The sequence below is a fragment of the Chiloscyllium plagiosum genome, chromosome 1 (genome assembly GCF_004010195.1).
Source record: "Chiloscyllium plagiosum isolate BGI_BamShark_2017 chromosome 1, ASM401019v2, whole genome shotgun sequence".
NCBI lineage: Eukaryota > Metazoa > Chordata > Chondrichthyes > Orectolobiformes > Hemiscylliidae > Chiloscyllium > Chiloscyllium plagiosum.
Window position 1 is genome coordinate 132027905 of NC_057710.1, and position 15381 is coordinate 132043285.

Sequence of the window (15381 nt, forward strand, 5' to 3'; positions counted from 1 at the left end):
CAACAACACTAGCAATCTTCATGCATTTTGACAATCTAAGCTACTGAAGAAAACTTATTATGCATACAATGCACGATACACATTGTAATCAAGATTTTCTTTCATATTTCAGGAAAAAATACGCGGCAGGCAGACCTGGCAGAAGTTCTGCATGGTGTCAGCCACAGTGGATTTGTCACAGTTGCTTCATCTTTATCCTCCTCACTTCTCAAGTATTTTTGTTTCTCTATGTACTGAGGCAACACCAGGAGCTAGAAATATTAAAATTGGAACGAGGCATCAGTAAGCAACAAGGTAAGAATTAAAACGTTGCAAGAGGAATGATACAATATAGAAACTACAAGCCAATTAAATTGAACTTTGGCTGATAAAGCAAATTTCAACATCTATGCCTAACTAATATTCTGTTCAGGGTTTGAAAATCTTCAACCCAAAGCTTTGTTTAGAGTGGCCTGGGGAGCCTAGGCATTGTTGTGAGGAGTTGTATGGAGAGGGGGCAAGTTTCACATTAGGTCAGAGGGAGAAATGGCTGTCGGTTTGGGTGTTGCAGAGATAGGAGTTTGTCACATCAGATCTGCTAGGGGAAAGATTAAATTGCTTCAGGAGTCACCAGTTCTGCTGGAATATGGTTCATGGTGGGCAGGAGGTTAGGGCGAGGAATTAGTGGCTTGGGTCTTATCAGATCAGAATGGGATGTCCAGATAGGTGAGTGTCCAATGTGTTAAATCAGGCTTGGCGGATTGTCACATTGGGTTGTGTAGGTTGTGGAACTGTTCAGTTTAGATGGTGCTGTTGGATCTGGCGTAGGCATATGGCATGGTGGTGTCAGATTGAGGGTTGGGATGTATTGGTCTGGCAGATTAGGTGGTTTGGAGTGTCAGGTACTGAGGACATAGTTGGGAGTGGTCAGACATGATTATGATGAAGGTCAGCCATGAACATTGATTGGCCAAGTAGCCTTGAAGGGTTGAATGGTCTATTCCTGCTCTTATTTTCTATGTTCCTATGACAGTTCACTGTCAGGGTTAAGTTTAATAGTTACCCAGAGGTTGGTCGATTTTGAATCCTCTAAACTTTTCAGGATAACTATTAAGCTTAATCGAATCGGGAATATATATCCATTCCCTCACAGTCAGTGGGTCAAAGTCCTGGCAAACTTAACACGACCATGGGTATCCCTACACCCCGTATCCCCTAAAGGAATTTAAAAAACACACTACCTTTTTTCTTGAAATCAAGACGACACATACGGTAATGTCATAATGGAAGAAGGGCACTACATAATATCCCTGTTTTTATAAAACATTTCATTTTCTGAACCATGATGGACTTAACAAAGGATATAATGATATGAAATGACAAGGGTGTCAAGATAGATTCATATGGTATCCCACTCATAATTTCTTTGCAGGTTAATTTTTTTTTCCTATTTTAAGACAGTTTACTTTGCAGTATCATACTTTAATTTTCAGTTATTATTTCTTACTTTAGCCTCTTATTCATATTGCAAATCAGATGATCAATTAATATTAACACCAAATTGTTGAACAGCGTGGAGCTGGTGCACCATTACAAATACAATAGGAAAGTACTCAACTTCCACTCTCTATATTTACTCACTTTAAAAAACAGCATTTTTTTGGCTAGAAGCCAGAGGCTTGACTACTATGAGGTCAGCCATGTAGCCACATATGTGTGTTACACAAACATACTAATTGCCACTTATGAGAATCAACCTGGTGATTCAAGTATATAATTAACTACAACTTCCAGACAATGTATTTGAAAGTAATTAATATATCACCTTTGTTGGTGGAGAGAAAAGCAAATAGTCACACGACCTGCTTCTACTTTGTGATAAGAAGAAACAAGTTGGTACAAGGTTTTGATTTTTTAAAAATTGGGATGGGTGTAGCTGCAACTATGCATGAAGTCTCTATCTAACGAGATTTGATTCATTGGTAAAGTGCTATTCTTACATTCTCATCAGGCAAATGAAAAAAATCTGATTAGTTTTTATTATGGATTTAAATTGAAAGATATTCAAGATGGCTTGACATCAGTAGCTCATTCCTACATTCTTATGAGTGTCCGGCTTATTAAAATTATCATTTTTAACTCTTGCTCAGTAAGAGAAGACAGAATGAGATTCAAATGGAATCAGCATTCCATGTCTTCACAGAGCACAGGGTCTGCCAGGTGTGAGCAGGGAGATATCTGAGAGCTACATTCAGTAAAAGAGTCCTCTTGTTCCTTTGTACTGGATTAATCAATGGAGCTTTATTACCTTTCTAGGCAAGGCAAAGAGTCTTTTACGAGACTACTTGTTCAGAAAGTACCATGTGAAATTGAAGGTTAAATTACAAGATAACAATGTGAAGATTGATATCTGTAAAATCTTATTGAGTTGGAAATGCCTATCTGCTTCAAAAGCGTACAACAGCACCATGCTGTTAATAAATTAAGTTTGCAAGACTTAATGGAGCTGTGGTAACAATGCTCCTATTTATATGCGACTGTAGCTTAAGCATAAGCTGGACTCTTTGAAGGTTTGTAGATAGCACTTTTTTATTATAGTAATTCAGTTTTCTGTCTATATTTTATCTTTGTCGTTCATTTGTTTGTTTTCTCACATTTAATGTTTCCACAGTTGATTGGGCAGTGCTAACTGACCATCATCACAATATTGTAGATAGAGAGGAAGATGAATAGCCAAGGTCATTTTCCTATGGTGGGGGAGTCCAAAACTAGAGGATATAGGTTTACGGTGAGAGGGGAAAGATTTAAAAAGGACTGAGCATCTAGATTTTATGAGGCCATCCTGGACATTAGGTGCTTGTCCTGAGCAGTTTGTAGCTGGGATCCATTTTGTCCAGCAATCTCAATCTGGGATTTTTGTGCATGCATGGAATGTATATCTTCCTGATTGGTCCCTCCCACTTCCACGGTCTTACAGCAACCCCTGCTCCCAAAGTACTGGCAATTAAACACCATTCTTGTTACCACAGTCTCAAAACATTGCACCTCCTTCTCATGCCATCATTGATATTCACCTTACTGAATGATCTGTTAGCTTGAAAAATAGTCAACAAAAGGGACAGAATGCAGGAAACTACAACCCAGTTAACATGTCACAGGGAACATTCTGAAAGCTGTTAAGGAAGTTATAGTATAGTGCTTAGAAAATTTTAATGCTAGATGGTCTTGTGAAAGGAAAGTCATGTTTGACTTGTTAGGGTGCTTTGAGGAAATAATAAACAATGTAGATAATAGGAAATAATGTACTTGGACTTCTAAAATGTATTTAACAGGATGGCACATCAAAGGGTGCCCCACAAAATAAAGCCCATGTGTAATAATGGGCAACATGTAAGCATGGATCAAAAAATGTCCAACTAATAGGAAGCAGAGTAGAAATAAATGGATTATTTTCTGGTTGGCAGGCTCAACTATTTATGAAAAATATTAATAATGTGGATGAAGGGACCAAATGTGTGATTGTCTAAATTTGCTGATGACATAAATGTCGGTAGGAGAGTGAATTGTGAAGAGGACAATAAAGGATCTGCAAAAGAAATGTTACGCGAGTGGACAAAATATTGACAGGTGGATTATATTGTGAAATAACACGAAAAAGAAGCAATATAGTACTTAAATGGAAATTGAAGAACTCTGAGCTACAGGGAGGATCCAATTGTCCTCATAAATAATTCACAAGTATGGTAAACAATTAGGAAGGCAAATGAAATGTTGTTTAAGGCAAGGTGGGTGAAATATAAAAATAGGGAAGGTTTATTACAGTTGTACAGTGGTGCTGAGAGTACATCTGGTGAACTGCAAGAGTTTTAGCTTCCTTACTTAAGAAAGAATATAATTATTAGAAATAGTTCTGAGATGGTTAGTTTGAATAAATTCTGGGTTAAAGGGGTTATCTTATGAGAAATGTTTAGAAAGGTTGGGCATGTAATTGTTGGCACGGTGGCACAATGGTTAGCACTGCTGCCTCACAACGTCAGAGACCCGGGTTCAATTCCCGCCTCAGACGACTGTCTGTGTAGAGTTTGCACTTCCCGCCATGTCTGCATGGGTTTCCTCCGGGTGCTCCGGTTTCCTCCCACATCACAAGGATGTGCAGGTTACGTGAATTGGCCATGCTAAATTGCCTGTAGTGTTAAGTGTAGGGAAATGGGTCTGGGTGGGTTGCGCTTCGGCGGGTTGGTGTGGACTTGTTGGGCCGAAGGGCCTGTTTCCACGCTGTAAGTAATCTAATGAAACAAAATTATTAGAAATAGTTCAGAGATGGTTAGTTTGAATAAATTCTGGGTTAAAGGGGTTATCTTATGAGAAAGGTTGGGCACGTAATTGTTGCCAATTAGAAAAATGTGAGGATCTTACTGAAACATACAGTAGGACTTCACAGGATGAATGCAATAAGAATGTTTCCCTTTACAGAAGAGACTAGTACTAGAATATGTAGTTTAATAATAGAAGGTATCTCATTTAAATTAGAGAATTCTTTGCTCTCAGAAGTTCATTATTTTGTCAAAATTTATTTGCCGTAGTGTAGAGGAAGCAGGCCCAGTGAATATTATTAAAAATCTAGTTCTTAATTGATAAGGGAGTTAAAGGGTTTTGCAGGTAGACAGGAAAGTGGAGTTGAGGTCACAGTCAGATCAGCCATGACCTTACATCAGCAGGCCTGAGGGGCAAGTAGTCTCTTTATGCTCCAAATGCATATGTTTGTATGTTCAACAACATGTCTACAACTTTCAGAAAACTGGCTTTTGATTTCTATAATAAAGTCTGCAAAGGAAAAATAGCTCCTTTCCTTTATATATATATATATATGGGAATTCAAAATTATAATAGATGAATTCTAATATGTTGCAAATACTGCATTATGCATAGTTTTCTCTACCTTTATTTCAAACAATCTGATTTGGCTTCTGATTGCTTGATCAATTATTGTCACATATATCGAGATACAGTGAAAAATGTTGGTTTGCCCACTACACAGGCAGGTTGTACCATACAAAGTGCATCAGGGAAGCAAAACTGAGTGTAGAATACAGTGTTATAGCCACAGAGAAGGTGCAGCAAGAGAGAGAGATCAGAATTAACATTTGAGGAGTCCATTCAAAAGTCTGATGACAGTAGGGAAGAAGTTGTTCTTGAATCTACTCGTACATGTATTCAAACTTTTATATCTTCTGCCTGTTGGAAAGTGGTGGAAGAGGGTATAACCCAGGTGGGAGGGATCTTTGATTATAATGGTTGCTTTCCTAAGGCAGCAGGACATATATATGGGGTCAATGAATTGAAGGTTGGTTTGTGTGATGGACTGGGCTGCGTTCAATTTTTATAGATGCACCATGGAAAGCATGCTATCCGGATGCATCACAGTGTGGTTTTGCAACTGCTCTTTGCCAGACTGCAAGAAATTACAGAGTCCTTGTGGACATGCTGAATTTCCTTAGCCACTTGAGGAAGTAAACACATTATTGTGCATTCTTGACCATTGAGTCGATGTTGGTGAACCAGCACAGATTGTTGGTGATCATCACTGTCAGGAACTTGATGCTCTCAACCATCTCCACCTCAGCACCATTGATGCAGGCAGGGGTGTACCCTCCACTGCTCTTTCAGTTTGTTGACATAAATGGAGAGATTATTATCTTTACACCCTGCGGCTAAGTACTCAATCTCTTTCCTGTATTCTATCTCGTTGTAGTTTAAGATCCAACCTACAATGTTAGTATCATTAGCAAAGCTGTAAATGGAGTTGGGGTGGAATTTGGCCACACAGTTGTGAGTGTATAAGGAGTATAATAAGGGGCTGAGTGTGTAGCCTTGCGGAGCTCTGGTGTTGAGGATTATGGTGGAGGAGGTGCTGTCATCTATTCTTACTGATTGCAGTCTATGGGTCAGGAGGTCAAGAATCTAGTTACAGAGGGTGGAGCCAAGACTTAGGCAACAGATTTTCGAGATGAGTTTGTTTGGAATTATGTCGTGGACGGCAGAACTGTAGTTAATGAATTAGAAGCCTGACATAGATATCCTTATTGTCCATAAACAACAGGAGTATGTGTGATTAATCTGGGTCTCGAGCTTAGTTTGGTATTGTTTCTTGGTGTCTGATGGCCTTACAGAGGTCATTCCTGGATTTGCCTGATTTGTATACCTCAGACTTGCACTTCAATAGGGAGCGAATCCTCCGGTTCATTCATGGTTCCTGGCAAAGTTTGGATGAACTTCCTTGGCACACCGTTGTCTGCACACTTAGGAATAAAGTCCGTCATAAATGGACAAATTCCATTTACAGCTTTGCTGATGATACCACCATTGTAGGTTGGATCTCAAACAACGATGAGACAGAATACAGGAAAGAGTTTGAGTGCTTAGCTGCAGGATGTAAAGATAACAATTTCCCCATTTATGTAGTGGCATACTTGTTTAAGTTGTTTAATGGACCAGTCCGCCCACCCTTAGCAATCCCATAGAAGCCCTTCTATTGCCTCAGCCCAACATTGCACTACCTTGTATCCTCATACTTCAGTTTCCGCTTGTAAGCCAGGAGAAGGAGCACAGTGCTTCAATATGATTTTCCAAAATGCAGATGGGAAATGGAGTGGGAGGCATCATTGACAGTTGTGTCACAATGGTCAAGGATGTTCAGACCTCTGGTAGAGTAGGAAACATGTTGGTGGTATTTTGGTTGCGCATTCTTGAGATGGCCTGATTGAAGTCACCAACTACAATTAAAAAGGTCTTGGGGTATCCTGTCTCGAGGCTGTTTGTTGTACATTTTCTCAAGTGCACTTTTCACTTCCACATGGGGTGGGATGTAAACCGCTGTCAGGATGATGGAGGTGAACTCACATGGCAGGTATTAGGGATGGCACTTTACGGTCAGATATTCTCAGTCCGGGGAGCAGTGACTTACCAGGGTCGCCTTGTCTGGTCATCAAGAGGTGCTGATCAAGAGGCAGGCTCCACTGTCCCTTAGCTTGTCCGAGGACAGTGAGTGATCCATTGGGTAAATTAAGAAACCCTCAGCTTGTAAGGCACAGGTAGGTGGAGCAGGAGTGAGCTCTGTCTCTGTGAAACACAGCACACAGTAATCCCTCAGTTCCCTTTGGAAGGTGAGTCTAACTTTTATTCTCAATGGCTTGGATATCTGCCAGGATTATGCTGGGGAGGGGAGCACTTGAAACCCTGAAGTTTCAGACAAGTCCAATGCATCTCCCACATTTCTTGGGTAGGTGGCTGCTCCTCATCAATCCCGGGTGTCGGTGAGGGGACATTTGCTGCTCCGAGAGGTAATTGAGTGCTCCTGATGTGGTTCTGGGCACCAGTCATGGCCTTGAGCGTTCCAGGGGTCTTGTGCTCAGCTCAGTCAGGCCTCCTCAATGTTGGGTCACCGTGGGGTCAGGTCTTGTTCCTGCGCTGGTCAGACCTCAGTTCCGGGTTTGCACAAGGTCAGGCCTGTCAGAGGCCAGAAGGCATTTGAGTCTGCAGTTCCAGTGTCAGCAAGGTAAGCTCTCGGGGGGATCTTGCAGTCTTTCTGGTTGGCCCTCCTTGATATCAGGTCACCATGGGGTCAGGTCTAGTTCCTGTACGAGTCAGGCCTTGGATTTAGGTTTCTACAAGCAGGTTGGGCTTACAGGAAGCCAGTAGGCCATGAGTTCCATTAGACTGCAGTTCCATCTTTGAGACTCGAACCTTGTCGGTCTTAGAATCTTTAAACCTGGAAGAAAATTTAAGAGAACACTGTCAGTAATTCTGATAGACTTAGAATTGAGGTTTCACAGGGCAGAATGATTATAAGATATGTCAAAATAAGATCTGATATATACAGCTCACAAAAATGCTTTAATTTATATTGTTATCCATTAGAAACCATTCACCAGTTTGACAAGCAACTTTACAGCGAAATGGACAAAGTGGAAGGAAATGCAAACTTAAAATCTGAACCAGAGGAACCACATGAAGAGGTATTTTCCAGAAACCATCTAGGTTACAGCACATTGGTTTCAGTGCTTTGGAAATGCTGCATTCTGTTTTAGGAAATGTTTTAGAAAATGTTCAAGACCAGAGTGTTCACAAGAGTTTTAATACAATGTATGAAAGAACTGATCAAGATTTTGCAGGGTTTTGATGGGAAGAGAAGGAAGAAAGCTATTTACTATTTAGCGCATCAGTAATTAGAGAAAATAAATTCAACCTCTATCTTCTGTGATGTGCTATTATGGCACTTTTTGTTGCTCTCGTCCTGTAAGCTCCACACGACTGCCTTTTGAAATAGATTCTGGTTTCATCCTTGCAATCACCTGGGAATAGTTGTACAGTTCCTTTTTACTGACATAGATCCTGTTAACTACATCACCCCTATATGTGCAATGGGGCACCTAGCATGAATAAACCTCAGTTTGACAATCATCTATTTGCTAATAAAATTAAATTGATTGAATTAAATTTGGAAATTAGCAAAACTGAGCCTATTTCTGCAGGCTTTCCCTGGATCTTCCCCTGATGTTCTGCTGGATGTTTGCAAAAGCCCCATTTGAATTTCATCCCATATATTTTAGCTGCTGCTAAAAACACTGCTCTGAATCTTCACGTATTTCTGCCAACATTAACTCTGCCTCCACAAAGCTTCATGAGACAGGCACTGTGGTAACGAGTGACATGCTGGCTCAGCAGTTAACACTGGTGCCTCACAGTGCCAGGGATCCAGATTCGATTCCATCCTCAGGCGAATGACTCTGTAGAGCTTTGCGCATTCTTCCTGTGTCTGCATGTGTTTCCTCCCACAGCCCAAAGCTGTGCAGGTGAAGTGGACTGACCATCACAAATTGTTCAGCGTTCCAGGGATTTGCAGGTTAGATGGACTAGCCGTGGGAAATGTAGGGTTATGTGGATGGGGCGGGTCTGGTTGGGATGCTCTTCGAGGGTCAGTGGGGATTTGATAGGCCAATGGCCTGCTTCCACACTGTAGGGATTCTGTAAAATTGAATTTTACAGTACAGACTGAGGCCACTCAGTACATCATTTCTGTACTGGCTCTCAAAAGAGCAACCCAGCCACTTCCATTCTTCTGCCCTTTTTCCATCTTCCTCCAAATTCATCACTTCCAAATATATATCTAGCTGCCTTCTGAATTCGCCTTCAGGACTCTCCCAGGCAGCACATACCAAATCTTAACAACTCTGAGTAAAAAACTTTTTCTTTATCTCACTCCTGGCTCTCTTGCTGACAACCTTGAAATTGCCACCCCTAGTTATAAACTCTTAGGCCTTCTTAACAACTGTTTCAACTTATCTGGTCAGCTTCAGAGAATTAGGCACTTGAACCCCGAGTACTCTCTGCTCCTATACTCCTCGAAGTTGAGTCTGTATTCTCGCTCCCTGTTTTTTCTACAAAAATGCATTACCTCACGTTTCTCTGCATTGACATTCATCTGTCAGGTGTCTGCACATTTGGTCAACTTGTCAGTGTCCCTCTGTAGTCGCTCAGTGTCATTCTCACAATTCTCTATTCTCCCTCGCTTAGTATCATTTGTGAATTTAGAGTGTTTGCCCTCACCACCATTCTCTACATCATTTATATAATCAGGAAAAGCAAAGGTCCAACACCAGTTCCCAGGGGAACTCCACTTTCAACTCCCCTCCAGTCTGAGAAATGCCCATCTATACTTACCCACTGTTTCGTATCCTTTAGCCAATTTCTAATCCATGCTGCCAAGGACCCATCAATCCCAAACATTTCTAAGTTGCTAACCAACCTGCCATGTCGTATCAAATGGAAAAGGTACAATAAAAAATAAGAGCGAAGTAGAGAATTTAAACATAATTAAACTTTTAACATGGATAACTAAATGAGAGACAAAGCACAGAGACTATTCTTCAGAGACTGTTTTCCAAGAAGAGACGTATGTGTAATGTTCTTAGAAACAATTAAAACTTTCTATCTTGATGTAGCCAGGAAAGGAACGTGGTGTTTATCAACAGGAATCTTGAACTTCTTCAGCTTAGAATTGCTTCTCTTTAAACACAAATCATGTAACAGCATCCTTTCACATGCTCTAATAGAGGGCCAATTGGATTTACAGGATGACAAAGGTCAAAGTCCATCTAGTTCGCCCTCTACTTTCCCAAGAATTGCACAAATGCAATCATAATGGAGTTGTTGACTAATTGTGTGAATCAATCACTAAAAATTAGTCAATAACAGACCTAGGAGAAAGTGAGGACTGCAGATGCTGGAGATCAGAGTCAAGAGTGTGGTGCTTGAAAAGCACAGCAGGTCAGGCGGCATCCAAGGAGCAAGAGAATTGACATAATTCCTGATGAAGGGCTTATGCCAGAAACATCGATTCTCTTGCTCCTTGGAAGTTGCCTGACCTGCTTTTGCAGCACCCCAGCAAGATCACAGGAAACTGACAGCTTTCGAGTGTCAGAGAAAACTGAATGCAATATGTGCACATATACTGTAGTCAGTCACAACCTAATTTCAGAAATGAGCCCTCGAATAAGCTCTGACTCCATCTGCATAAGAAAATGCCTAATGCTTGCTTTAGGTGGATGCCCAGGATACCAGTTCAGGTGGCTATACTGGTGTGGTGGAAGGCGTGCATCCAGTGCAGAATGTGGGTGTACCCGTGGTTTAGGTACCTGTATATAGATGCAGTACTAACAGATTTTTCATCTGATGTATCTTTAGTAATTTTCACCATGTTGCTTTAACAGGTTTCTTACATTGACTGTGTTCAGCTGATATTACTTAATGACTTCAATGACCATCTCTTACAGTTTGCAAAGATATTACCCTCAGTCCCCCAAAACAAAGCCCCGGTATATGGAGTCCCACCTGAAGCACAAGTGGATAATTCACAGGAAATACAAACTCTGGCTAAGGTATGTCGGATAAACAAAAGCTACCGGTATCATATTAGAAATAAAGTAACAAATCATTACCGTAATTACTTCATTAAATAAAAAAAATTTGGCATTTTCACATTTCCAGAATCTTTGGCCTGAATTTCACTAATTTGAACATTAGGTTGTACAAGCTTCTGATTTATTGCTGTCCTTGCCTTCAAGGACATCCAGATCCAGCTCATCAGTGGAGTTCTAAACACCCGACAAAGATAAAGCATTGCAGGCAGATTATATGAATGAGTGCCTTCACCACAATCGTTCCTTTCTAATTGTTTGAAGAACCCTTGATATCAGAAGATTCACTGCCTCACTGCCAGAAATGTAAAAGTTGTGAATGAAACTTTTAAGAAGTAGTCATGAGCAGCCTTACAGGAAAAAAAGCAATTGTTTCAGTGTTACTTCCAATGCACTGATGAATCTTCCCTCAAACCTCACAACTTTACAGATGATTGTATAAAACATGTCCCATGTTACTTATTTACTCTGTTAAATGGATGAGGTTAATGCCTTTTTCTAAAGGAAAACTTTATTTACTTATAAATGTGGGTGTAGTTGACTAAGCCAACATTTATTGCCTGCACCTAATTGAAATTGAGAAGGCGATGAGCCACCTTTCTGAATTGTTATAGTCTAAGTCATGTAGGTACACCCACAATATCTCTGAAAACGTTGTTACATACTCTGAAGAGATCACAGGCAAACTTATCAGATTCACATAAACACAGGGATAGTCACAACCAAAGGAAGAGCTTTTTCTTTTGATTTTCGAAGGCATTGAACAGAACTAAGAGCCATGTGAAAAGCCCATTGGAGTGTTGATTCAACATCGTACGCAAAAGAAAGTGGCTTCTATCTTTATATGGGGATTGGGATTGCCAAGGTTGGAGTAAGACGTACTGTGCCGATGGGCTTCCCCTGCTGCTGTGAAGTTTCTTCACAGTACAGTCAGTTCTTCTGTAATGTGATGGTTGCGTTCTTGTGCAACCCCGTATTACAGAAAAATCGCACTTTAAAAACGGCACTTGAGGGGATCTAAGATGGCGGCGATCTGAGAAGATCACATTGCAGAGCTTCGCATCGCAGCAGGAGCAGGACAGTCCTTTAACCCACCCAACCCAGGTCATCAGGATTACATGAGGTGTTGGAAAGATTGTGGAGCCCCAAGAAACATTTAAAAATTGACTTACCTATATTTTCAGCTGTCCAGAAATACCTAAAAAGGGAGGAGGAGCATCTGAGGCCGGGCCTGCAGCTCAGCATGCAGCAGCCTCAGAGCAGATTACTCTCCAGGACCTGGTGAACCAGCTCTCAAAATCTCGCGAGATGCTGGGGAAACAGATTGAAGAAAAGCTGGCTCCAGTCTCTCTCATGCTACAGAAGCATGAGCAACAGCTGGGAGACCTGGAGAAGAGGATGGACGAGGTAGAGCACAGGGTCACAGTGGTGGAAGCTGATGCCAGTTCATTCAAGGAAGAGATCCAAGCCCTGAAGATGCAGGTTCGTAATTTGCGTGACCAAGTGGATGATCTTGAAAACAGGGGCAGGAGAAAAAACATTCGGATCATCGGTCTGCCTGAGGGTAAGGAGGGTGAGCAGCCTGCAGAATTTGTTGAAGATTGGCTTCCGAAATTCCTTGACTTGGAGACTGGCATGAGAGGATTGAAGATAGAGAGGGCTCACCGGGTCACAGCATGGAGGTCGGGTCTGGGTCAACGCCCTTTTCCTTTCCTGGCGCGGTTCCATCATTACCGGGATAAGGAGAGAGTCATGGAGGCTTCCAGACTCCAGGGTGAGGATCCAAAAGCCCTAATTTACGAGGGGTCTAAGATCATGTTTTTTCAGGACTTTTCAGCGGCAGTGATCCAGAAACGAAAATCGTATGATGGTGTCAAGAGAAGACTGAAGGAGCTTGGGATTCAGTACTCCCTGAGATATCTGGCAGTGCTTCGGATCACCTTAGATGGATCCATGCATCTCTTTGACACATCGGAGAAGGCAAGAGACTTTGTGGACAAACTAACCTAAGTTAACAATTGTAGTATGTATAAATGTTGTTGCTTGTGTATGCGTTTATCATTCTGTAAAAGAAATGGAGGAAATCCGGTTGGAGCTTTGTTTTTCCCCCTTTTTATTCCCTCTATTGATAATAATTTGGTGGCGGTGGTTAAGATGTACATTTTAAATTTCTAAGTTAGGACATACCAAAGGATGGGTGGGGTATTTATTCCCCTTGTTTTTAATAAAAAAAGTTTTATTTTATTCATATTGATATTCTATGGGGTGTTTATTCTTTTTAGCTTGTGCTTGCGATGCGGCTCTAGCTGGGAGAAGTGAAGGTGGTTGAGATGGTTAGATGCCTATTTATGGGCAGTTCGGGATGGGTAATTGCCCCCTCTGGGAAGGGGGTGAGTTCCCCTACTCAGCGCTCTTGGCGTTTTATCTGTTGGTTTGTTTTCTGGTTTTTGTTGTTTTTTATTTTTAATAATTTTGTATGTTTGTTAAATGTAGTGGTTTTAGTTTATGTAGTTTTTATATTTGGTGGATCATGCGACACTAAGGCTCAGCAATTTGTGGTTCGGGTTCCTCATCTCTGGAATTTAATTGTAATTGCAGAAGATTATGGCTAATGATTTGATTAAATGGTGTACCTGGAATATCAAGGGAAGCCACTCACCAGTTAAGAGGAAGAAGGTACTCTTGAGTCTTAGAAAGGAGAAGGTGGATATTGCTTTGTTACAGGAGACACATTTGGATGACAAGGAGCATCTGAAATTACAGCAGAATGGCTTTGACCGAGTTTATTTTTCATCATTTAATACCAGAAGTAGGGGAGTGGCTATATTTGTTAGGAAAAGTCTCTCATTTAAATTGTTGGAATGTGTTAAAAACACATATGGGAGGTTTGTAATTCTTAAAACCTTGATAAAATGGGGAAGAATATGGCATTTTAAATGTTTATTATCCCTCAGCTCATCCTCTTAAATTCTTGGTAGATGCTTTTTCTAAACTGATAAGTCTCAAGTCTCGGCACATCATTATAGGGGGAGATTTTAACTGCCTCATGGACCCCACAGTAGACAGGTTGCCTAAAGGTCCCTCGATACCCTCTGCACAAACTAAACAGTTATTGGGTTTGTGTGGTGGACGTCTGGAGGTGTCTCCACCCTACAGGTAGGGCTTTCACATTTTTCCCCAATCCGCACAGATGTCACACGAGGATTGATTTTTTTCCTGACCCCTGCGGTAACCCCGGATCTGGTGGCATCCTGTACGATTGGTAATATTGCCATCTCTGATCATGCTCCAGTATACCTCATGGTTAAAATCAAGGATGTTACAGTGGATTCAAGGTACTGGCGAATGGACCTCTTTATTCTCATGGACAGCAAGTTTGTTGAGTATTTCTCTAGGGAATTTCGGGCATTCCTAGTCATCAACATAGGCTCAGTTGATAGCTCATCTGTTCTCTGGGAAACTGCCAAAGCTTATGCCAGAGGGTTAGTTATTTCATATTCCACAAGTAGGAAGCGGCAGAAGAGTGAGCAGCAACATCTCCTTGAAGCACGGTTGAAGGCAGCCGAGAAGGCCTATTTTGACAGACCCTCGTTAGTCAAACTACAGAGGATTACGGCGCTGCGGTCTGCACTAAATTCCGTGCTCAGGCAGAGACAAAGAAGGAGCTGGCTTTTGCAAAGCAAAGGTTATACGAGCATGGTGACAAGCCAGGTAAATACTTAGCATACCTTGCCAGAAAGAGGAGTGCCCCACAAACCATTACAGCGATTAGGGAAGGGTCTGGGAACCTAACATGTGATTCTAAAAAGATTAATGTGGCGTTCCAGAGATTCTACTCTAAGTTATATCAGTCTGAGAATTGTGAGGAGGGGCAGGCCAAAATGGAATCCTTTTTTAGAGATCTGAAGCTCCCGGGTGTGACTCCCGAACAACAGTCCTTTCTCAATGCCCCATTATCAGAGCAAAAAGGGCAGGAAGCTGTGAGGCAGCTTCAGAGTGGAAAGGCGCCCAGTCCTGATGGAGTTCCCAGTGAATTCTATAAGGAATATATAAGTATACTGTCAGGCCCGATGCTGAATATGTTTAATGATTCATACAGTCATGTTTGTCTCCCACCATCTCTGAGAGAGGCCAATATTTCATATATCCTTAAAAAAGGGAAGGATCTGGAAGACTGTGCTTCATACAGGCCCAACTCGCTCTTAAATGTGGACTTTAAGATCCTTTCTAAGGCTCTTGCATTATGGCTGGAGACTGTGTTACCTTCTATTATTAAAGAGGATCAGACGGGCTTCATAAAGGGTCACAGATCCTCCAATAACGTTAGGAGGCTGCTTAATGTAATTCAAGCGTGCCAACAGCAGTCAATACAGGGATTGGTGATTTCTTTAGATGCAGAGAAGGCATTTGACCGAGTTGAGTGGCC

The 15381-nt window shown here is 41.4% G+C and overlaps 1 protein-coding gene across 2 annotated transcripts in view; it reads left to right on the forward strand.

The window, feature by feature from the left end:
• The window catches only part of LOC122553330, a 39383-nt gene that overhangs the window by 7337 nt on the left and 16665 nt on the right, over positions 1 to 15381 (forward strand). For both annotated transcript variants that reach the window (XM_043696896.1, XM_043696905.1), the window contains exons 2-4: positions 113 to 294; positions 7897 to 7994; positions 10812 to 10916. In XM_043696896.1, coding sequence (XP_043552831.1) covers positions 113 to 294; positions 7897 to 7994; positions 10812 to 10916 — 385 coding nt within the window. The remainder of the gene's footprint in view (positions 1 to 112; positions 295 to 7896; positions 7995 to 10811; positions 10917 to 15381) is intronic.